The sequence below is a fragment of the Fundulus heteroclitus genome, chromosome 10, assembly GCF_011125445.2.
Source record: "Fundulus heteroclitus isolate FHET01 chromosome 10, MU-UCD_Fhet_4.1, whole genome shotgun sequence".
Classification (NCBI taxonomy): domain Eukaryota; kingdom Metazoa; phylum Chordata; class Actinopteri; order Cyprinodontiformes; family Fundulidae; genus Fundulus; species Fundulus heteroclitus.
Window position 1 is genome coordinate 27,927,937 of NC_046370.1, and position 24,189 is coordinate 27,952,125.

The 24,189-nt window shown below is 39.4% G+C and overlaps 1 protein-coding gene across 1 annotated transcript in view; it reads left to right on the forward strand.

Moving 5' to 3' along the window:
• itga3b (integrin, alpha 3b) overlaps window positions 1-23,589 on the forward strand; it is a 50,438-nt gene extending 26,849 nt beyond the window's left edge. Inside the window, exons 2-26 of the mRNA XM_012876098.3 lie at window positions 5,034-5,161; window positions 8,292-8,374; window positions 9,112-9,352; window positions 9,472-9,576; window positions 9,678-9,882; window positions 10,906-11,099; window positions 11,402-11,490; window positions 11,578-11,711; window positions 12,596-12,682; window positions 12,771-12,838; window positions 12,946-13,085; window positions 14,663-14,812; window positions 14,912-15,009; window positions 15,098-15,272; window positions 15,468-15,548; window positions 15,955-16,034; window positions 16,160-16,237; window positions 16,706-16,808; window positions 17,077-17,253; window positions 19,297-19,434; window positions 21,396-21,509; window positions 21,614-21,712; window positions 21,803-21,928; window positions 22,158-22,314; window positions 23,033-23,589. Of these exons, the coding sequence (XP_012731552.3) occupies window positions 5,034-5,161; window positions 8,292-8,374; window positions 9,112-9,352; window positions 9,472-9,576; window positions 9,678-9,882; window positions 10,906-11,099; window positions 11,402-11,490; window positions 11,578-11,711; window positions 12,596-12,682; window positions 12,771-12,838; window positions 12,946-13,085; window positions 14,663-14,812; window positions 14,912-15,009; window positions 15,098-15,272; window positions 15,468-15,548; window positions 15,955-16,034; window positions 16,160-16,237; window positions 16,706-16,808; window positions 17,077-17,253; window positions 19,297-19,434; window positions 21,396-21,509; window positions 21,614-21,712; window positions 21,803-21,928; window positions 22,158-22,268 (3,004 nt within the window). The 3' untranslated portion in view covers window positions 22,269-22,314; window positions 23,033-23,589. The remainder of the gene's footprint in view (window positions 1-5,033; window positions 5,162-8,291; window positions 8,375-9,111; window positions 9,353-9,471; window positions 9,577-9,677; window positions 9,883-10,905; window positions 11,100-11,401; window positions 11,491-11,577; window positions 11,712-12,595; window positions 12,683-12,770; window positions 12,839-12,945; window positions 13,086-14,662; window positions 14,813-14,911; window positions 15,010-15,097; window positions 15,273-15,467; window positions 15,549-15,954; window positions 16,035-16,159; window positions 16,238-16,705; window positions 16,809-17,076; window positions 17,254-19,296; window positions 19,435-21,395; window positions 21,510-21,613; window positions 21,713-21,802; window positions 21,929-22,157; window positions 22,315-23,032) is intronic.
• Window positions 23,590-24,189: the final 600 nt, after the last annotated feature.

Consider the following 24,189-nt stretch of genomic DNA (forward strand, 5'->3'; position numbering starts at 1 on the left):
CTCCGGTTAAAAGCTGCTTTTCAGCGATGAAGCTAGGGAAACTGCTAATGTTGAAGTTGAATTTGTTCTACACGCTTCTGCCTTGGAAAAATATTCGTCTTTTTACAAAAAGAATGTTTAAAGCCAGATTTGGGAACAAAGGTTATTCAGAGAATGCAAGAAAAGGAAGCTTTTGTGGGGAACTTTTGTCCTAGCTGTCTAGCTGCATATGGCCCCAGGACAGCACAATAGTTTTCTTGAAGTTTAATTTTGGAGAAGTAGAAACAAGTATTAATTTCAAAAGGTAGGTAAAAAAGGAAAAAAGTTTTTACAAAATCTTAAAATGTTGGATAGTTGTTATTTCCATCTTGCTGTGAAAATTGGTGAAATATTATCATTTTTAATGCTTAGATATAAAATCGCAAGGCCATTACTAAAATTGCCTTTTGTTGAAAATGTTTTTTGGCATACCATACTTTATATTTATAGGTAGCCTAGATGTGCATAATAAAAGAGTGGAACTAAAACCTGGTCTAAAATTATTATGGAGCTTTAACTTGCTAAGAGTAATACTGTTAGATGATTATATCTTTAAAATGAGATAACTGTCTCAAAAAATGTGATAGTTTATTTGGTCTGAAGAGATGATGCAATTCAATGTTATTTATATAGCGACAATTCATGAAATATGTCATCTCAAGGCACTTTACAACGTCAAAATCAATCAGATTATACAGATTGGGTCAGATTATACACAAAAATTCCTATATAAGGGAACCAGTTCATTGCATCAAAGTCTTGACAGGTAGCATTCTCTCTTGAAGAAGCGTAGAGCCACAGGGAGAGTCGTCTGCATTGTCCATGGCTTTGCAGCAATCCTACCTACTGAGCAAGCATGAAGCGACAGCAGGAAAAAAAACTCCCCATTTACGGGAAGGAAAAACCTCCAGCAGAACCGGGCTCAGTATGAACGGTCATCTGCCTCGACAGACTGGGGGTTACAGAAGACAGAGCAGAGACACAACAAGAGAGACAAAAAAAGCACAGAAGTTCTACATTAGATGGTAGTAGCGGGTGATCTGTCTTCCCTGGATGAAGCCACAGCTAACAGAACGCCAGACCAGGTGTGCCTACTATGAAGAAAAAAGAAAAATCAAAAAGTTAAAAGCTGAAATTACAACAGTCATTCAAAATTGAAGAACAATAGACCCTGATGTCCTGCAGTAGCCTAAACCTATAGCAGCATAACTATAGAGGTAGCTCAGGGTAACATGAGCCACTCTAACTATAAGCTTTTTAAAAAAGGAAAGTCCAGCTTCTAGTGGAGAAGTTCAAGTATCTTGGGGTCTTGTTCACGAATGAGGGGAAGATGGAGCGGGAGATCGACAGGCGGATTGGTGCGGCGTCTGCTGTGAAGCGGGCGCTATACCGGTCCGTTGCGGGCGCTATACCGGTCCGTTGTGGTGAATCTGCACCAGATTTTTTGTGAGTCGTGGGGGAGCGCTGCCGAACACGTTCGTGTAAATCGCCCAGTGGACGGGCGGGCAAAATGCGTGACAGCATCTGCGGTGGCGGGCGGCCGGCGGTGCGCAAATCCCAGCGGTGGCCAAGGCCGGAGCGGCGCTTTGCTGCGAGGGCCGCTCATCACCGCTTGCGGTTTTAATTTCAGTTTTATTTTATTTATGGATTTAAGGCTTTCATTTATGTGTGAGTTTTGAGGATGCTTTAATTAAAAGCATTATTTTTAACCATCACAGAAAAATCTAAATGCAGTGAAATGGTTTTTTATGTATTGGAAAACAGAATGTAATCTATATGTTAGGAAAAAAATAAACTCTTACTCAAAATGTAAAGGTTTGAGTTTGTACAGAGTTCTGCAGCCTTAACTAGTCATGATAAAATGCAAAAATGTTGCTATTTTTATTAAAACGATGCTATTATTTATTCTTGATTGCTTAGGTATAAACAAATATAGAATTACTACAAAAAATATTAATCAAAAATTTCTAATTCATACATAACAGTAGCGAGAAGAAAAGATTGTAACTTTTCAGGTTGGAAAGACACCATTAAATAAATGCTTTTCAGCTTATGCCTGTAATCTGTTGCTGCGTATTTTTAATAACAAACTTACATTAAGTCCTGCATAATTTCTCTCAGTTCCACCCTCACATACAATTTACACTACACCCGGTTAAGTAACCGCTATGTTTAAGCGGTAGATGTAACGTTAGCAAAATAATGTGCCTCAATTTACATCTATAACATGGCAGATTATCACACAACGTAGTTAGCAAAGAGAACATAAACGTTACCTGTTGGCAACCGTGTACGAGTTGGATGCATGTAGCGGGTGTTTTCTCTTCAGATGCTGCAACATTGATGTCGTGCTGTTGTGGTACGCCAATTCTGCTTTGCAGTGGATGCATTGCGCTGTGTTGTCCTTTCTGTTTAGTCTAAAATGTTCCCAAACTTTTGACATTTTTTGTCGCTTTCGGGGTTCTCCTTCTGAGCATTCTCCGGTTCCCTCCATAGCTACAAACTTAGCACATGTGCTCCAGGCGCTAACGGAAGTGGTAGCGTTGTGCAACACAAAAACCCTCCGGCTAGACCAGTGTGCCGCGTATTTAACAGCATTGCTTATTACAATACAATAAATTTAGCGAAGCTTCGAGGCAGATAAATTTCCTCGAGGATTTTTTGTAATCGAGTTACTCGAGTTACTCGATGAATCGTTTCAGCCCTACTTGCGATCGCCTGCTTACAGTGTATGAAGCTCGGTGTCACATAAAATCGGTCAGTACACGTACAGTATAATCCGGCACACCGGATTATAAGGCACGTCATCAATTTTTGAGAAAATTTAAGGATTTTAAGTGTGCCTTATAGTCCTGAAAAAAACACGGTATTTGAAAATCAAGATGAGGAATTTCCCAAATTCTTAAAATTTATGCTAATGTTTGTGTATGAAAACATACAAAAAAGACATCTCACATTATTCAGACTTTTAATAAATAAATAATAAACTTCCTCATGGAACTCCTTACTTACCTAAAGCAGAACAGTTTAGATTAATAACATTTTAGACAGTGAGAATAGAACAGCTCTGAGTGTTTTTATTCAGTGTACACAGTGTTAAGCAAAACCCTATATGTGTGTTGAAGAAGTGTGGTTAATATGATCAGGCTGCTTCAACCTGACCTCCAATATTATCGTAAATCCCAAAAGCATAAGTGATTGGTGCCGAACTCTGTGCTCCATTTCCTCAGGATTTCTGTTGGGTGGGAACAAAGTCCACCAACTGGCCTCGGAGCGTGCCTCTAATCTCTCCCTCTCTCTCTTCCATGAGGCGTCTTGTAGCCAGGGTTTCCCACAAAAATCCCTAACCTTGGAACACAGTGTTTTGATACATTTTGTGCCGCTCCAAGCTGAAGAAAACAGCCAAGTACTTAAAGCAGAAACTACTTGTTTTGCATAAGTTTGCATTTTTTAAAATGCAACTTGCACCAAAATGCAAATAAAAAGAATGTATCTCAACTTGTTCGCTTTTATAAACATTGTTGTCATTCATGTTCAACGCTTTAAACTTCTGTTTCATCTTGGCTGCTGTCTGTTACTGAAATACTTCAGAGAAAATGTACTTGCCACCAGCAAAATGGAATACGATTTTATTTAAAATGTCAACAATAATCTTAAGATTGCTGCACTCTAAAATAAAAATAAGTATGGGATATTTCATTTTAATTTTCTGAGGTTTAGAACTGGGTTATTGTTAAACCAGCATAAAAATGTGAGCTAAAACCTGTTACCTACCTGGACAAGTTAACTTTTAGATAAAACCAGTTAAAAACAGTCATAGAAGCGCGCATATTTGACTGATTTCTGTCCAAAGCCCAAACAAACTTTTTTTTTTTTCCAGTTGATTTTTCAAGGGGAACTGTCTAGCCTTTTAAGATGCTTTCTTGATAACAATTCAAGTTTTTTGATGGGGGCACAACTTCACCACACACCAAAAGAAAACCCAGTTTGGGTTATTTCCCAAACCCAAGTCCCAGGGGCAGGTCCAGAGCCAAATAGGGGCCCCAAAAAATCTCAGGGTGGTACATCTTAATTGAATTATACTAAACTCATTACAGAATCTTTAAAATACACGTTAAAATGTATGAAACTGTTTTTTTTTTACCAAAAAGATACATTTCAGTCTTATTTGTTACATAAGGACCACCGTTCAGGACAAGTATCAAAAACCCATTACATGGACTAGTCAAACCTTGAATGAAATATACTCCATTCATTCAGGATTCTTTAAAATACAGTTTGTGATCTATGAAATCTTATAAAAACCCAAAATCATGTACTTTAGCAGGATGCATTGTTAAAACCCTTCTCTACACTAATTGAATTAGCAATGAATTCATCTTGTTTTTTTTAAAGAATAAATGTGAAGAGTTGGTAAAGCTAAAGTATTTTAACATTTTCTTCTGCTCTCAGATCTTTTCTCTCTTAGTAACAATGTGTAAACAAGATTACCCACACCTTTCACCTACAAAGTGCAGCGAATAAATCTTGTGCTTACAATAAACAGTGAGCCTTGGCAGACGAGTAATCACTCTACTTCAAAGTTCACTGCTGTGTTAAAAGGTTCTGGTGTAGGGAGTGTCCATTTGGTATTGTGTGTATGTGTATGTATGTGTGTGTGTGTGTGTGTGTGTGTGTGTGTGTGTGTGTGTGTGTGTGTGTGTGTGTGTGTGTGTGTGTGTGTGTGTGTGTGTTGCCCAGACTTGCTCTGACTGCTTCACACTTTTTTTTTTTTTTTTTTCTAAGGTCACGTAAACTGAAATGACCTTTTTCTGTGTTTTTCATAGTGGAGGAACTCTCAGAATCTCAGGTGTCACACTACTTCTTGTCAACTGCAAGCAGGTTTTGAAAACTCTAGTATAGAGCAACGATCTGCTCAGACAATCTGCCAGATCGCCTCTGTTGCTGCTACTGTGTCGCCTAACAACATGGCCTTGGTCTGAAATGTCCCTCCCTCTGTCTCTGTGTCTATCCAGGCTCCTCGTGGGGGCTCCCAAAGAAAAAGACAATTCTCTTCCAAATGTCAACGAAACAGGTGCCGTGTACTCTTGTCCCATCAACACAGACCCCACAGACTGCACCAGGATGGATCTGATCACATCAAGTAAGCGTGATGCACATCTGCCCGGTAGGATTACTTGCTCCTGTGGGATCTGAAAAAGAAAAACGTGTCAAGGTTTTAGGATTTAGTTTTTCCCTGCAGGGCCACCTAGTGGCCAAATTATCCACTATATCTGTATTTCCTGAAATTGGGAACACAGGTCTACCTTTGGGTTTTTCTGTGACGGATATATGTCTCATCTCATTATCTGTAATGTGTTTTTATGAAGGTGAGTGGGAACGCTCTGTTTTGGCCCCGGAAAGTACAACATGTTGTAATAAATTACCCAAAACCTATACTGTGCCATAATAAACATTTTTTTTTTGTCTTTTTAGTGACACTTGTTTCAGATCATCAAATACATTTCCATCCCCAATAATCTGAGGGCAGTAACCTTTACCCATAAGACCAAGTTTTCTGCCTTAATAAATGCAACCATCTTTTTGAAAACTGCGTTTTGTATTTACTCTGGTCACCTTAGTCTACCATGGAAATTTAACTGATGATCTGAAACATTGAAGTAATCAAACAACAAGAAAAAATCTGTAAGGAGGCTAATACTTTGTCATAGCACTGAATGTTGTTTTTTTTTAACAATTAATATATTTGTATTGTAGTCTTGTAAACAGGGCATGCTTAAAACATTTATGTAGAGTAAAAATTGATTGACTGTAAAATATAGAAGTTTCTGTCACTATAAACCTGATTTAAATTAAATAAATTATGATGTTTATCCTCCAGTCTTTATAATATAGGTGTTTGTTTGTAATTTAGACTGTTTTAAGACATTATTGTCCCTGAGCAAAGTATTACGTGAATAGCATCACCTTAATTGGAGTTGCTACACATTTACTTCTTAAGCCATTTTGCTCTCCCACAAAAAGCCTTAATTTATTTTTAAATTGGATCCCCATTAATAACCTTTTTCAACAATTAATCAAACCAATTCTGACATAGCTACAATTTTAACTAATCATATTATCTAAACTAATTTTTTCTCCTCAAAATAGTATCTTATTAAATTTTATACACCACATAAAATTTGAAGAATAATTTGCTCCAAATATTTGTAGAAAATGCTATTTTTAACATTTCAAATAAATGAAATGTAACCTGATTATTTATGTATTCACAAATTAAAAGACTATATTTAAAAGCCAGTATTTAGAATGTCACATATGGTGAGTTTGAACATGGAAATCCAAAAACAACAGGCCTCAGTTAAGTCGTGGGCTGAAGCCCAATAATGCCTTTACTGGTGGGTAATTATGGAGACTATGATTTACAGATGACCTGTATTTATTAACTTTATGTATTATTTAGGAGTCTGTCTGGTAGATTTGTTTCAATAACTGTATTGTCTAAGTTCATAGAGAGCATTTAGCGGCTTTAAAAAACTTCCAGCGACCTTATCTTTCCTGTGAGCTAATCAGAAGCCCCTCAGGAGTCGTCTCTTCAGATACTCATCATGCATGATGCTCGTTACTGTTTATCCTTGCCTAACTCAAACTGCTCTAATATTTAAGAACATTTCAGCCTTTGAAAACTTTGAAAAACTTTAATGACCCAACTCATTTGACAGTGAATCAGACGGTTGAACTTCCATGTTGGTTTTGAAACCATGACTCAGACAATAAACAATAAGACCAGCATTCAGCATCTGTTTTAATGTGCAGGTAAGGATGGCTGCTGCTTCAGTCAAAGCACATTTTTGTGGTTTATGTATATCAGGGCACAAACATGGCTCAAAGACTCATCACAGTTTGGATCAGTGTTCCCGTGACTGTGCTCTCCATAGTCATGCTGACTGTTTATTTAAATCTTGCAGCTGATTGAGATAGTTTGAACTGATAGAAATCGAATTTGCTTAATGGGAGTTCACTTTTTTGAAATGGTCATAAAGTAACAACATTTATTGCCCTGTTCTAGCAGGCAATGTAAATGAAATTAGGTTGATTCTGTGTCTTCTGTGCTTTTTCTGTTTTGATCTGTCCGTGTGTTTAGGATCATTATCCTGCTGAAGGCTGAACCGATAACATATTATGGATGTCGATAATGTATTTTTATTTAAATTCCTGTGATTGTAAAGGATGTAAAGAATCCATGCCATGCAGGCTAACGAGGTTCTAAAGGCATTAGCTAGATGCACTTCACAGTGGGCTGTGCATGAAGGGCTTTTATCAGGAGTGTATGTTGCCAAAAGTCTTATTCTTATTCCAGCTTTTCCCCTTTCAGGAGTCATTTGTCTCCGTCTAACTCTATCGTCTGCATATTCGTCTCTCACACAATTTACCTTCATGTCCTCTTTCACTCCATCCATAAGTCTCCTGCTTGGTCTTCTTCTAGGCCTCCTGCCTGGCAGTTCCAGCCTCAGCATCCTGCTACCGAAGTACTCACTATCCCTCCTCTGTACATGTCCAAACCGTCTCAGTCTGGCCTCTCTGGCTTTATCTCCAACACATCTAACCTGAGCTGTCCCTCTGATGCAGCCACTCCTGATCTTATCCAGCCTCGTCACTGGAGACACAAACAGTGTGTCCCCTGGGTCTCAAGGTGGTGCAGTTTTACTTCTGTCCAGGAAGCAAAAATAATGAAAACCGCTGCTTGTCAGTGAAATAAATTAATAAATGAGAATGCCTTCATCTTTGTTGGCAAATCTCCCTTGGATTTTCTGCTGCTGGGATCACAAACTGCTTTGATCGGTTATTGGCCAACAGGGGGAAACTGGAAATGAAACCACAACCTTCCCACTGCAGAATAACTACTCTTGATGAGTTGTGGCATTGTATTTCTATCTTTGGCTAGCAGGAATTTCATGTATTTGTGAATATAAATCTCTAGAAACTCAAGTTAAAAATGTCAAATTTGACTTTAAAAAAAATGCTTTAGTTTAATTTATTTAACAGGGTGTTTTAGAGGTACAACAATTTGTGAACCAATTTGTCACTGTCAGACCGTGAGAACAGTTTGTAAACGAAAAAACACTTTCCACACTAATTAAATGCACTAAAATTCAAAAATGTATATTTCTTATAAACATTTCTTTGAAAGTCCTTAGAGATCTAGTTTCCGTGCCTTGCTGATTATCCAAAACTGTAACCCTAACGGTGAACCCATGTTTATAAATTCACAGCAGTTGGGTCAGAGATGGTGGAGGGCATGTGGCTGGGCGTGACGGTGGCCAGTCAGAGGAGCCTTAAAGAAGGACGTGTACTGGTAAGCTGACACCCTGTTTCACTCCGTTTATCAGTGCCAGCACTGACCACACACCAGCGGCAAGCATTCCAGTGATACCGGTGAGGTGATGCTGTTGCAGCTCAGGTCAATTAGTAGGGTCACAGATGATGTATGGTGAAAAATTTAATTTTTTACCGTTGTATCTGTCTACAGAGCACAATTCAGAGAGCAACATGTCAGGATTTTTGCACAGACTTTTACTTGCACTGCTTTGAAAAGTACATCCCTGCAGGCGATAAAAGTCAAGGCAGAGGTCAGAGACAGAAAAGAGGAAGGGTAAAAAAAGAAAAGAGGAAGGACAAGGATGAATTGCGCTCATTTGCATGTATGCTTTCTGTATTTAGGCAGGTTGTCTTTGTTATCACATCTTTGATGATCTGAAGCAATGAAACATATATAAGGGCTAATATTTTCCCAAATCACTGCACAAAGTTGTTGTTTTTTAACCTTTTTTCCATTTATTGTTTTGTGCTTGACATACTCAACACAATAAGGATAAGCTGGACTATTTTAATATTAGCTAACAACAATGGGTATGGGACATTATGAGATTGGTAGTGTGCAGCAACAGCTGAGGGAAAGTCTCTGTTACGATACTCGATGCTCTATGTGGGTTATGTCGGGAGAAAAGGCATGTCATTAAACGCATTTTGAACCGCAAGGACGGTATAATGACCATTTTTGCTCGTTTTAAAACCATAACTTTCTGCTTGCAGGCATGTGGCCATCGGTATGTAAAGATCGCCGCAGAGCAGCACAGGAGGATGATCGGAAAGTGCTACGTGAGGAGTAATGATCTGACATTTGATAACTTCGACGAGTGGCAGAATGATCCTTATGCGCGCTGTGACCCCGGATATGACTACAACTCGGAGGGAATGTGCAACCTGGGTATCTCTGGCACCATAACAGAGACCGATGTCACCCTCGGTGCTACGGGTAGCTTTAGCTGGAAAGGTGGGAACCAGTCAGCTGCTAGCAAAGCTTCGGTCCTGCGCATATTATTGCCTTCATTACCTCACTTTCTTTTGTACGCAATTGGTCTTATAATCGTCTGGCTTTGATTTGTTTTGAAGGAAATGTCCATTTAACCCAGAGAGATCCAGATCCAGATAATGCCTGGAACTCTGACAACATGAACATTGAAAGTGAAAAGTCAAAAAAAACATACTCGTATATAGGTGAGTATATCAGTTTTGAGCATCACAGCCTGTCCTGGCTTTGGTTGGGGTTGCTATCTGCAGCATTGTGTCGATGCGTGCTTTAATGCTTCCTTTTGCAGGTTATTCAGTTCTTGAAGAGAGCAAGCTGCTGAGTCATAAGAGCAACACAATTGTGACGGGGGCCCCCAGGGATGAGTCCAAGGGCTCCGTGATGTTGGGAACTAAGAGTGGGAAAAAAATCGAGATAAAAGAAACCATCCAGGGAGAACAAGTGGGCTCTTACTTCGGGAGCAGCCTGGCTGCCACTGACCTCAACAATGATGAGTATGTTTCTGCACTGATACACAGACTCTGGGGGATTGAACCGGAAACCTTTGTTGGGTTCTTTTTTGGGTTCCACAATGTTTTAAAAATTGTTAAGTAACCTTTGATTATATTTGTAATACATGTTTGTTGATTTTTTTCCCCATATAAAAATAGGAAGTTAGTGGCTTGTATTTTTATACAGCCCCTCACCCCAACTTAAACCACATGGCACTACAATTACAGCTGCGAGTCTTCAGGGAGAACCACAGAGCCCCACAGAATGTCCCCACCATCCATAGCAACTAGAGACTGACATTTTTCAGAACAGCTCAACCTCAGTCACGTTGCATGGAGACAATTCACTTTAGGTCTGGACTTGGTGGGCGAACCTTCTTCTTTCAGGGTTGTCCTGTATTTAGATCAATCCATTTTCCCATCAACTGATCAGTTTTGATGTCATAATTAAAGGAAAGTGTTAGCACAGTAAGACGCTGCCACCTTCATGTCTTGTGGTAAACTGCAGACTGGACCTCATTGGGCTTTCTTTCAGCAACTCTTCCATCAAGAGGAGATTTGATTGTATGCACAGCTAATTGTTGCGGTGGGGCCAGAACTCTGGGTCTCTGTGGCTCCTACAGAACTTGGGTGTTTCTCTGATTAATGGTCTCCTTTTCTCAGCAAGTCAGTTTAGGTGGTGAGCCATGTCTTGATACGTTTGCAGTTGTACATACTCTTGTAGTTTGGACGCTTGTTCTCTTAATGTTCTCTATCAAACCTCTGAGGCCAAAGGAGATCAGCTTTATTTACTGCATTAAATTACACACTTGGGGATTCTCAACTGTTTTCAGGGGTAAGAGTAAAGAAGACTAAACGCAAAAGTGTGCCACCCCTTTCTGATTTATATCTGCTCAAAAAATCTATTTATGTCTCTCATATAAAATTCCTAAACAGCACTTGACAAAATGTTTTTTTTAAAAATGTGGTAATTTCATATTTTTTGTTGAAATCTTTTAATTAGTTTTGTTCTTTTTACCACTCCAGCTGGAACGACCTGATCATAGGGGCCCCATTTTACTTTGACCGCAAGGAGAACCAGGGAGGAGCGGTGTACATTTTCCTGAACGAGAACGGATCTTTCAAGAGTACTCCCACCATGATGCTGACCGGTCCATCTTTCTCCGGGTTCGGGACTGCAGTTGCTGCCATCGGCGATGTCAACCAGGACGGATTCCAAGGTGTGACCCTGAACCTAACATTTGCTTCACACCGGAATGGGAGATTTTTTAAAAAGTCAAGCATCCCTACCGACCAGCCCAGACATCCTGGGCAGACTGCAGATTACTTCTAATGTTTGGCTTAAGCTTTTTGGTGCACTGTTACAGTGGTATCCAAAGACTATCTCACTGTAGGACTTCAATGCTGGATAGGAATAGTGACATATTTTTCTTTCATAGACATCCCTATTTTTAATTTCTCATTTCACTTCCATTGCATGATTACTTTAAACATTTTTCACCTTTCTTTTTTTTTCTTTCAGACTTTGCAGTGGGGGCGCCGTTTAGCGAAGGAGGACAGGTTTACATATGGATGGGAGGTAAAAAGGGAATCTCACAGGAGCCCAGTCAGGTAACAACATCCCTGGTTTCAGCCACAGAGTCTTGTAGCTTTAGGTAAGGGATTGTGACTGAAACATGTCACTGTTGCCCTCTACAGGTGATCAAGGGGAAGTCAGTGGTGAAAGACTTCCAGAGCTTCGGTTACTCCATCAGCGCAGGCATGGACACGGATGGCAACAGTTACCCTGACATCTTAGTTGGTTCCCTTGATGATCGTATAGCCCTTCTGAGGTAGAGCAAAAAAGAAATTGCTCATTCGTTTGTGAATTTAAGCCATTTACATGTGCTGTGTATTTTGAAATTTTAGACGAAACTTTTTTTTTTTAAAAGTTTACTTTGAAGGTTACAAAGTTTGTTGCATTTTGCTAAAGGTCATACAAATGAGCGAGATATTTTTAGTCAGAAGTTCACATACGTTAAGAATATGGTGCCCTCAAACAATCTGGGCTGATTATTGCATGTCTGAAACCATCTGATAACAGCATCTCTGGACGTAATACTTTAAATGGCTGGATGGCAACACTTCAAATACACTGCTCACCTCTTTGACATCCTAGAAAAATTGAATGAACTCAGCGACGATATCAGGAAAAGCATTGAGGACCTTCATAAGTCTGTTTTATCCTGGAGTGTTGTTTGCACTTGTAAACATCATTTAAAAACGTCCTGCCATCATGCTGTTCTGGATGGAGTCAGGTTATTGGTCTGTGTGTATCAACCGCAGAGCAAAAGCTTTAGTTACAAAGTGACCAAAATAAAGGATAGAAGCCAGCAGAAAGTCTTGTTTGTGGGCAGAGCTGAGAAGATTTGTGTGCACAAGATGGCCTTCTGGCCCGGTCAAACCAGTTTATATCAGGAGGAATGGGCCCAAATTCCAGCATCTCTTGATATAAGTTTGTGGAAGGATACCAAGAAGCCAAGCCTGGCCAACCTTATTTATAAAGCACTTTAAAAACAGCAGGCAATGAAAAAAGTGCTGAACAAAAGGAATGAGAGAGAAAGAATGTTTCTCTTTCATTATTCTGGCTTGTAACTGATCAAAACAGAAAGTTTTGTCTGATTTTATGTCAGGGAAAAGGGATTGCATAAGAGTGTACATCCATGATTGCTTTCAGAGCTCGCCCTGTCATTCACCTGACCAAAAACTTCACTGCTGAGCCCAGGATTGTGGATCCTCACCAGTGTCCTGCAAACAATCCATGGTAATGTGTCTCCTAAAATATCCAATTCTGGAACAAAGCTACTCTGGATGATTTTAATACATTTTATGACTTCTCCTGTGCTTTGCAGCATTACAGTTACGGTGTGCCTGTCGTTCACTCTAAGCAACGGAAACAAAGACTTTAAGGAAAAGATCGGTAGGATGTCCTCACATCTGCAGCTTGATATATTCAAACTTAAAATAAAAACTGACTCAATCTTTTCTGTTATGTCTTTTCGTTTTGTTTTTCTTTTCTTTGTGAAGTTGTGCGTTATTCAATACAAGCCGACGCAGAGAGAAGAAGCTCTCGAGTTCGTTTCTCAAATAATGCCGAGACGGCCTCTGGCAAGCTGGCTCTGCTGGTATCTAAACCCATCTGTGAGGACCTAAAACTAAGTGTTGTGGTAAGTTTCCCACAGCAAGGCCATATATTTTACATGAATACAATATTTGCATATTTTGGGACTTGCAGCGTTGGATTTTCTTGAGTCAGTTATTTAGAGGGCCTTGCAAAGGTATTACTACGTCTGTAACCTTTCCACATTTTGTCTTGTTACAACCACTAACCTGGAAATGTTTTATTGGGATTTTATGAAAGATCAACACAAGATAATCCAGAATTGTGAAGTGGAAATTAATTGATACATGGTTTATGAATTTATCTAATATTTATTTACATTCATTTCTAATAAAAATGTGAAACCTGTGGTATGGATTTGTATGTTTCCCCATTTCATCTGATATCCCAAAAAAAAAGATGGCAGCCAATTATCTTCAGAAGCCAGCTAATTAGGACATAGTCCATCTGTGTGTAATTTATTCTATTTCACATTCATGAACAAGCAGCATAATAAATAAGAAGGAAGATAGCAGACATGCCAGGAGGTTGTGGGGAAGTTTAAACACCTTTGAGCATCTCAGAGAAGTAGCTATCGGGCCCATGGTCACTCCAGAGGAGCAACAGACATCAGGAATCTGTTGTCACAAAAACTATTACTTGGAACAGCCTTATTTTTTTCTGTCCAGGAAATACAGGCCTTCCAAATCATTCTAAATGTGACAACAACACCCCCTGCTGTTTGGTTTGTACCTGCGGTCAGTAGTATAAGGGATACTACTAATAAACTCCTAATAAAAAGTACAAAACTTAATGTAACTGTAACTGTCTTTAATATTAACGGCTTGGCATTATTTTTGCCATATGTAGGTCATGGCTAAGTTGAAAGTTGACTGCAGGTATATATATATATATATATATATATATATATATATATATATATATATATATATATATATATATATATATATATATATATATATATATATATTAAACATTTTAAAAGAGATTCTCGGTAATCAAAACAACAGCTTTAATGCATTAAAACAGAAAATGATAAAAGTACACAGGATGGGGGGCTAAACATTTTTCCAAGGAGGGCACGACAGAAAACATTTGAGAACCACTGGATTAAAACAAAAAACAGCATTTTGGCTTACATGGAACACTCCATAGGTGGCAGGAAATTAGCACTGTACACTACCTGGGAACTATGACGGCCCTGAACATAAAGCTAGAGCGATAACCTAATAGTCCAGTCAAAGTCCAAACCAAAATCCATGTCAAAAAGTGTGGCTTAAACATTGCTGTTCAAAGACGCCTTCCGTCTAATTTGCAAAGACGAGTGAGGAAAAAAAAGTCTGTTTTGAAATGCACAAAGTTGCTAGAGACATACACCAGAACACCTAAAGCTGTAATTGCAGAAAGGGTGTTTCCACAAAGTATTCACTCTGGAGTACTGATTACATATGTAAAATACTTTGTGTTGGCCCATTACATGAAATCCCAATAAAATGCACTGTCAAATCCAGGGATTTGAACACTTTGACAAGGGGCAGTAATTTTAACACATTTTTGTCCAGCTGTTGTACGCTACTTATGTAACCATTAAGAATTTAATGACATTTATGGATTAATTGACAGGAACCTGTGCAGGACAAACTGGAGCCGGTGGTCTTTTCCCTCAACATGTCGCTACGGGAACAAAAACCCAATGCCAGAAGCTTCCAGATCCAGAACCTGGATTTCTTCCCCATTCTAAGCCAAGAGCAGAAACTCACCCAAAAAACCGAGGTACAGAGCAGTGGAAACATCACTGAGCTGAGGTGAGCGCTCATCCTGAACCGCTTCTCTGTCCTCTGAGGTATGACCAGATGCTCTCCTGTCCTGCAGATAAACTTTCAGAAGGAGTGCGGCTCAGACAACAAGTGCTCCAGTAACCTGCAGATGTCCGCTGAGTTTGCTGATGATTTTAAAAAATCCTTCCCCTGGTGAACACTCACTCTAAACCACTTCGCACATTTCAACCCATCACCCCTTTTAAATCTCTACACATCTCATCTGTTACTTGTCGTTTAGGAGGGAAAACATAAACGCTCAAGTGCTCCAGTTCGACAAGAACATCAAAAAAATAAGGCTGTTGGTGTCGGTTACCAACTTTCCTGCTCCTGGAAAGCTGGCAGAGGATGCCCACCAGACGACGCTCAAAGTCAACATCCCCAATGCACTGAAATACAGCGCCTTCAGATCTGACGTAGGTCCACTAGAGGGCAGTAGATCTCTAGAAAATTTTGACTGATCCATAATTGACACAGATCAGGGTGTTCATTTCCTTTGAATAACAGGGATGGAAAAAAACAAAACACCACATAATTTTTTTTGAAGAAATGTCAAGCATTGGACTAAATTCTTGCTGAATCGTACTTTCTTTTTTTATGATCCTGTGCAGAACACCAGCTTACAATGCCAGTTTGATAATAACAACACAGTCATTTGCGAGCTGGGGAATCCAATAAAAGGCAAAGAAAAGGTAAATGTTTAATCTATATTGTACTATAGTTTACTATACATTGCTTAATAACTACCATACAGATTTCTTCAGTTTTTGCTTTTTTCCCATTTAAGTATCTCAGATAATCAAATAAAATAACTCATGCATTAAGGAAAAAAGGCAAAGATGGATTTTTTTGAAAGACATCACATCTGAAAGGCTTAAAAAAGATGAAAACAATATAAAGGTTTTGTAGAGGCCCAGTCAAAGTCGGTGCTTTAATTTGATTGAGATGGTGCTGGCTGAAACAGGAAGTGGAGTCCTGAAAAGCCTCCAGTGTGGCTGAATCAGAGTGAGACAAAAACAGCAAAGACAGAAGAAATCTTATAGGAGGCCTTTTTTTGGCTCTGTAGCGGCACATCTAATCTATTTGCTCTTATTTCAGGTTAACGTGCAGCTTGTGTTTGAGACTTCAGGCATCGATCTGTACACGAAAGAAATAGAGACCCAGCTGATTCTATCAACGTAAGGGCTTAAGCTTCCAAATGCTGTTTGGTTGCTGAAGGTTAACAGGGACCCATATGACTTAGTTACTTTTAACTGAGAGTTTTGGTGGCCGCACTGTGTTGTGATACCATTGATCTCTTCAGTCTTAGTGAGCAGAGTGACCTGAAGCCGGTGACGGTGGCCATGGTGATCGAAAGCACCATCGAACCCATCTTCTCCATGTGAGTGCGCTCTCTTAACAGCTCTTCATGTGTGTGAACGCTTCCTTAAAAAGCTATTGATACTGCTTAAACCTTTTTACTTTTTATCATGTCACAACCACAGCCTTCAACGTATTCTGTTGGGACTTTATAATCACAGATGAACAAAAACAGGTTGATCATTGTGCAGTGAATGCACAATGAGTATCGTAACAAAAAAAACCAACAACATATGAGAACTGTGGCATGCCTTTTTATTCAGCTCCCTTTTGTTGATAACTCTTTCTAAAGTCCATCAGAGCACATCAGAAATTACCTGATTAGTAAAAATAAAAACAGTCCACTCTTGTGTTCCCATGAAAATACAGTGAAGTTTCTGGTTGTAATGTTGAAATGTTCAGGGGATGTGGATGCTTGAGCAAAGAAACTGTACTCTAGGTTTTGGTATTCCTGTTTAGAGGGTAAAATTCTGACCCTTGTCTTGTTCAGTAAGCATTTTCAGATGTCAACTAAATTTGGCGGGGAAGTGAAGGGAGAGTATGCCATGACCAACACCGATGACGTGGGCAGTCTGGTGGAGTTCACCTTCAGCGTGAGTCACCTCCTCGACTGTATATTTAATCTATAATATGTGTACTCCTCACCACAGTTTCCTCATCCACACCCTGTCTTTTGAAGTAAAAAAAAAAAAAAAAGTTTAATATCTTGTGGGATAGACTACTTTAATTGAGCCTTGCCTTGTGGCGTTAAGTATGTCAAGGGGTGGAGGCTGCTGCTTTTAACTCCTTTTCTTAGCCGAATGGTGTCGGCTTGATGACTCAAACTTTGTTTTTTGTAACCCTGACTAATTTTACCACCAGGTGGACATGAACGGCCCACCTCTGGGGGACATGGGGACCCTTGCTGTGGAGTTTGATTGGCCCCGTGAAGTGCCTAATGGCAAGTGGCTGCTGTACCTGACGAAGATTGTTGTCAGAGGAGAATCAGAAATGGAATGCAGCCCTGCTGGGGAAATTATCAATCCGCTTAACCTAAGTGTAAGGTTCTGTTTGTGCTTTGGTTGAGATGCTGGTGACAGCAATGTTTTGGAAGTGATTTCACTTAGTCTGTTGATAAATTTCCCACCCGTTCAACATTGTAGGTTTTGACGTAAGTTTTGACTGATCTTCCAGTGGCAGCTAAACCAAGAAAATTTGCATAAAAATGCTTATTGGGATAAAAAAAAATGGCATCTTGGGCAATTTAAAACAAATTATGTAAAGTTATCTCTAATGTTGCTCCTCATGGATGTGCATTAACAAATACATCGGCCCCACAAAATATCATCTCTGTATCTGTTGTTAAGAGAGCGATAACTAGACAAATCCTGGTACTATCCTCTTTCTGTCCATAGGATTTGGTCCTAATTTGCACAGGTTATCTTTCTCACAACGCCTTTTGTTCAGTAGTGGATGCTAAGGCCCTCATGTTAAGATTATTCGTTAGGACAAAGCTGGGTTCATCCTGGCTGCCACATTAACGCAACAGTGATATTATATCAGGCACACCTATTTGATTTTGTCTGAAAATGAGGAAAACTGGCCATCTAATCATACTCACGCTTTAGCTGGCTGCACTTCAAGTGATTTTTAGCGACACCTTTGATACTGAAACTGTTCTGCCTACAGCATCCTGCCACTGCTCTGGTTGCAAAACGATATCTCACCAAGAACCTGAAACAGACCATAAATGTTCTGTAAGAAAAAACAGCTTGCTATGCCCAGACTTTTTAGATAAAGATTGTGTGAAGTGCGCTCCCACTGGTTGGGCTCTTAATATGGCAGAAGTGCTCACAGTTCCAATATGTGTGTATCAAAATGTTGCTGGGAGAGGTGGTAAGTCCTTCAGGCTGTGTTACAAATGTTGAATTTATTTGTCACAAATTCATTCCTGGCACAATCCTGGCGCCATATATAACTTTAAGGTAGAAGGAGGAACAGCTTAGAGGTTTTACAAAAATTTTACAAAAGGTTTTGTGTGCAGGATTTTCAACTATAATTAGGTCCATGGGTCATATTCATTCATTTTGGTCCTTAAAACGTGTTGCTAAAATGTGATTAGTCCCTGGTGTATGGCCATGTTAGAGGCAGTTGTGAGATTCATAAAGTGGTTTTAAGCTAATCGCTGCTGTTTTCAGAATATCTTAGAAATGTTTTTGCGACAAAAGCTCTGGAAAAAGTACCTTTCTGACTCAAATGTACAGAGGCTGTTTAAAGAAACAGACAAGAGAAGGAATAGGTTATATATCGGTGCAGCAAGCAGGAAAACAAACAAAAGACATGCATCTAAAAACCTAAAGAAAATAATATTAAATAAATAATACTAATGAAAAACAATGATAAAGTGTTGGGGAATGGCACCCACCTGGTACAAAATGCACCGAGCACGTTACAATATTGTTAAAAATTTTCCCCTAGAAAATGTAATGTAGCCTAGCTAGTCCTGGACATCCTCTATGCTAACACCAACAGGCTGCTTAATCTACCAGGTTAATGTTTAACATGGTTTTTCCTGTTAGCATGCTAACATTTGGTCATCACCCTCTGAAAGAATGTGTTGAGGATGAGATGGTGTTATCGACAAAATGTTAATTTCTTACGTCAAACACATTGTTTTGCATAGCTAGCAAGTACATAAAATGAAGTTAAGTTGAACTAGCTTAACAATTACAGTTAAACTGAGCCTACATGAACCTGATCCACCTTGCCCACTCAGATACACAATGTTTTTTAGAACTACAGTGAACTGAAGCCGTATAAGCAAAATGAATAAATCTGGTGTTAAAATAGTCTCAGAGCCAAACCGCTGTTCCGAAATACACTTTGGGGAAAAAAGACAAAAACTGCGTCAGCACATGCTGACCTCAAATGTCCTCAAATAGAAACTCTCACTGTGTGCAGTCTGCATATAGACAGTGGAAATGACACAGCTATTCTGAGAGATTTTGGTCATGTCTTTATCAACACCAGTAATTACCAGCATTTCTCTGATGTAATGTCTGCCTTCCTCCTTTTTTTATCCACCCTTCAAACAACTTCCAGTTGTCCGAAAGCCAATCCAAGGAAACCAGATCTAAACGGCAGACTTCAGAGGATAACGAGGAAGACACAAATCAGTTGCATAATGTCGAGCCGCAGGCAGCAGTGACACTCCGCATTCCTCGGAAAACCTACAAGTTGGTAAGTTGTGGAGCATCAGTGGGAAGCGTTCTCATTTACCCTCATCTATTGATAAGCATAAAAAAGTTCAATAAGCACAGATCATTTTTTAATCCCTGCAGAAGTATCTTCTAAATTTACTCAAACATCTTAGTGTCAGTTCAGTGTTTAACTGCCATACATGTGGCGTGGATTTTCAGGGTGTCTTTAAATGATGAAAGCAAAAGAAAAGCTTTTTAACCAGACTTTGATAAACAGATGGGGATATTCAAAGTATGTGAATGTGTACAAATGGATTTCTTTTGGCAATTTTTTGCTCTCATCAGTTAGGTGAAACATGGTGAAACTTGTCTTTCTGATTTTGTTGCCTTAAAACACTAAATTCCTATAACAGATGTACTGAGCCATAAATAGGAACCGTATGTTGTAGAAGGACAAATATAGGGGTGCTTACACACACACACACACACACACACACACACACACACACACACACACACAGCTTTAGAGCAATCCCTGCTTCCCTTTTTTGACAAGCTCTATGGAGATGCAGATTTCATTTCCAGCAGGACTTTGTAACTACTCACGCTGCCAAACGTATCAATATTTGCTTAATGACAATGTTATCACTGTGCTTGGCTGCCTGCCAAACTGACCGGACATAACCCCCACAGAAGGCATTTGTTTTAGATAATCTTTTTTCTTCCATGACCTACACGTATTATTTATGCCTGATGATCAACTGAAAGGAGTCAACATGGAATGGGTACATTGTCATCCCACCAATAGTATGCCTCTTATCAACTTTGGAGCAGAGGCCAAGCCCCCTTGTAATATTCCAGAGTCCGTCAGATCTGAGAAATACTTTAGTCTGCAGAATCTGATGCCGATACTAACATGTTCAGGATGATATGTTCAACTTTGCTTGTATTTAAAACACTGAATGAACTGGAAAAGCCTTCATAAGGAAGGTGACATAGAGCTCAGCTGTCCCCCCACAAGTCCTATGCTTTCCTTATGGTGAACGCTGAGAGTGATAAGCACCACTCCTCTTGGTCCATACTCTCAACTGCGTGATGTGAAAGCAAAAAGGGCCCGTGATCGCAAATGGACTGACTTCCATGAGGTGAAAGATCAAAGTGATCCATAATGGGGGTTCATGGTTGTATGTTTATTGTGAAACTATGATTTGAAAGGAGATGAGGAAGTATTGTCAAGAGGATGATGAGAGACAGCATATTCAGAAGCTTTATTTTGACATGCTCCAATGGAGAAACCCAGCATAGAACAGCTGACGGTTGAAATTACTGTTGCGCCGATGCTATTTTTCGGCCCCGATACCGATACCCGATACCTGGCTGTGCAGTATTGGCCGATACCGATACCATACCGATACCATCTGTTTGAAATGGATGTGTGTGTGTGTATATATGAAGAACTGCATACTACTTAGGGTAGTAGAACTTTTTATTGCCTACCTGGAATGGGTGACAATAGTTGAATAAACTTTTGGCTCTCAAAGGCCAAAATAGTGCAACATTTGTGAAATTATAACATGTATAATAGTAGTGCAACAGTAAGACAGTAAAATCACATTAATAATTGAATAATCTCTTTTAAACACTGAGTTTTGGCTCTCAAATGCCAAAATAGTGCAACTTTCATGAGTTTATATAACATGTACCGATACCGATCGGTGCTACACTAGTTGAAATGTAGAGGCCTCAAAGTGAACGGAAAGAAAGAAGTATTAGTTAATGTTACCGCTCTGCTTGTACAACGACAAGAAGGCCACGAGGCATCCGTCTAAAGTTAGTAATTTGACGTCAGTTGAGGAATGCCCTATTTGTTGAGATGCATCTGTTTCAGTTTTCTATTCTAAAATGTCCACACCTCTGCGTTGCTGTATTCTGCATTTAAAACAATTCCCCACGTTTGTTCTCTTGTGTAAAAGCTTTTCCTTCACTCTGTCTGTCTTGAAGGACTGCTCTAAGGCGACAGCAAACTGCGTCAACTTCACCTGTCCTCTGCACAACATGTCCGACTCCGCTGAGATTTACGTCCGCTCCCGCTTGTGGAACAGTACCATGTTGGAGGTCCGCTCACCAGCTCAATTCACACACACTTCTCTGAACATTGGGTAGTGAAGCTTTCCTTTCTTCTCAGGATGTTTAGACATTTTTGGTGTTTGCAATTACAGGACTATTCCAACGCTCTGGAAGTTAGCATCACAGGTAGCGCCACACTGAAGCTCATTACGGATAAATCGACTGTCAAGATGGACCCCGAGCCTCTGCTTGTACGTGTTAATGATGAGGATGATGATGAAGACACAGTTGCAGGAGTTATACTAAAGAGTAACATTATTTTGTTCTATGATTTCTTGTAGTTTAAAATACTGATACAACCAGAGGGAAGTGTGGAGATTCCCTATCAGCTTCCCCTGTGGATCATCATTACTGCAGCTGTAGCAGGAATTGTGCTCCTAGGAATCATCATTCTTATTATGTGGAAGGTGAGACTATACAGGTCACTCTCTGGTAAAATGACTTACTGCACTGCTGCAGACACAAACTATGAGAAGTTCCACATCTTTCCACGTGTTTTTAAACGATACTTAACACATACAGTAGGTCATGTGGCAGATTCATTTGGCTTATATGTCATTCCCATATTTAACCTTTATTCTAACCTTACGATCTTCATTCCCTCCCATACGACTGCTACACCCCCTTCCCCAACAGTGTGGCTTCTTCCAGAGGGCTAGCAGGAGAGAGATGTATGAGGCCAAGGCCCAGAAGGCTGAGATGAAGATCCAGCCCTCTGAAACAGAAAAGATGATTGAGGACTACTAAGGCTCCCATGTGTTCTTCCAAAAGCACCCACCAATAGGGCCTTTGGGTAAACACACCCTTGAAAAACGAATCTTTCTTTGCTACAGTGCCTGGCAGAAGTAGGAGCTTTTTTACGTTTTGGTATGCAACAACCACAAACTTCAATGTATTGTTTTGGAATCCTATATAATATACCAGCACAAAGTTGTGTATAATTGTAACGTGCACGGAAAAATATGATAGATTTTCAATAATTGCTTCTCAGTTGGATTCAAGTCTGCACTTTGACTGGGCCATTCTAGCACAGGAATGTGCTTTGACCTGAACCATGTAGCTCGGACTGTACATTTAGGCCAGCTGTCCTGCTGGAAGGCTCCAGTCTCTATTGTAGTTTGTGGTTTTAAGCAGACAGATTGTGAAAGTCTTCTGGTGTGAATACTTTTGCAAGGAACTGTAGTTCTTCTCATTTTGGCCCAAGTGTGGCTCAATTTACAACTTTGCTTTCTGTCCCCTCAGTTCTTCCTATTATTCTAACTAATCATTCTTTCAACTTTCTTTTAGGCAGGTTAATACACTTCCCTCTTGACTCTGGGTTCTATTTTTCTCTTGATTCTATTTAGTTTCCAGCAGGTTGTCACCACAACCAACTTGTTTTCCCGCAGCCCTGTAATCCCAAATCTCCTGGGTCATTAATCCTGTCTTTCTGACAATTTCTTCTAATGTCTACAGTCATCATAATTGCTAAGTTTATATATTTTGTTGTTGTTTTCCTTCCGTCTTGCTAGCTTGGGTTCTTCAAGCGAGCCATCTACTACCGGGTAATGCCAAAGCACCGCGGGGTGAGGATTCGTAAAGCTGAACGTTATCAGTTCAACCTGGGATTTCAGCCTGAGGAGCCGCAGAAAAAGTACTGGATCACCAGCTGGACAGAGATGCAGCATTGCTACTACTGATGCCTTAGAACCACTTACTGCCACAGAAAGTAAAAACCAAGAGAACACTGGGCCTGATGGGGCTACATGGACTTCTACAGTGCCTCTACTGTGGACGGGGCATTTCTTAGATTTTATCAATATTCAATGTCCTCATGTTTTTTTCTGTGCAATATGCAACATTATTTTTGGAGAGATTGTAATTTGTAAAGTTTCTAGTTGTTGGATGCAGGGTTGTACAGAAATCGGTGTTGCATTCAGAGGCAAACTTTATTATTGTATTTTATGTCTTTATATGTTGAATCATACAACCTTTTAGCTTTTCAATCTTTTTTTTTTGTTCGCCATCACAACATCCCTTGGTACTGTGTGATTTGTTGGTTTGAAATCACTAAGTATATATAATGATATATATAATGATATATATATATATATATGTATATGTATATATATATATATATATATATATATATATATGTATATGTATATATATATATATATATATGTGTATATGTATATATATATATATATATGTGTATATATATATATATATATATATATATATATATATATATATATATATATATATATATATATATATATATATATATATATAGTTGTGATCAGCATCCATGTTACGTGTCTTTACCTGCATGTCAGTGTTGGACGAGCATTGCAAAGTCAGAGACTGCAGGGGTATTTTTAGCTGTACATTTCTGGTGTTTTGCTTACATCAATCACACATTTTAATAGTCCCTCAAAATTCCCACAGATCTGCAGATTACACATGCACTGTTCACATGGCAACATTTTTTGGAGAAAATGGAAACATTTTGTTCCATCTCTACTGTCCGGGTACACAATGGCATGCTTTTTCTCTGAAATAGGCACAATTTGAAAGGGGGTCCCGGAAGTAACATTTTGGAGAAAAAAGAAAAAAAAAAAGCTCTCCATTGTCATGCACACAGGAGAAACTCTGGCTCCATCCGAACATCTCCTCTGGGTAAGGA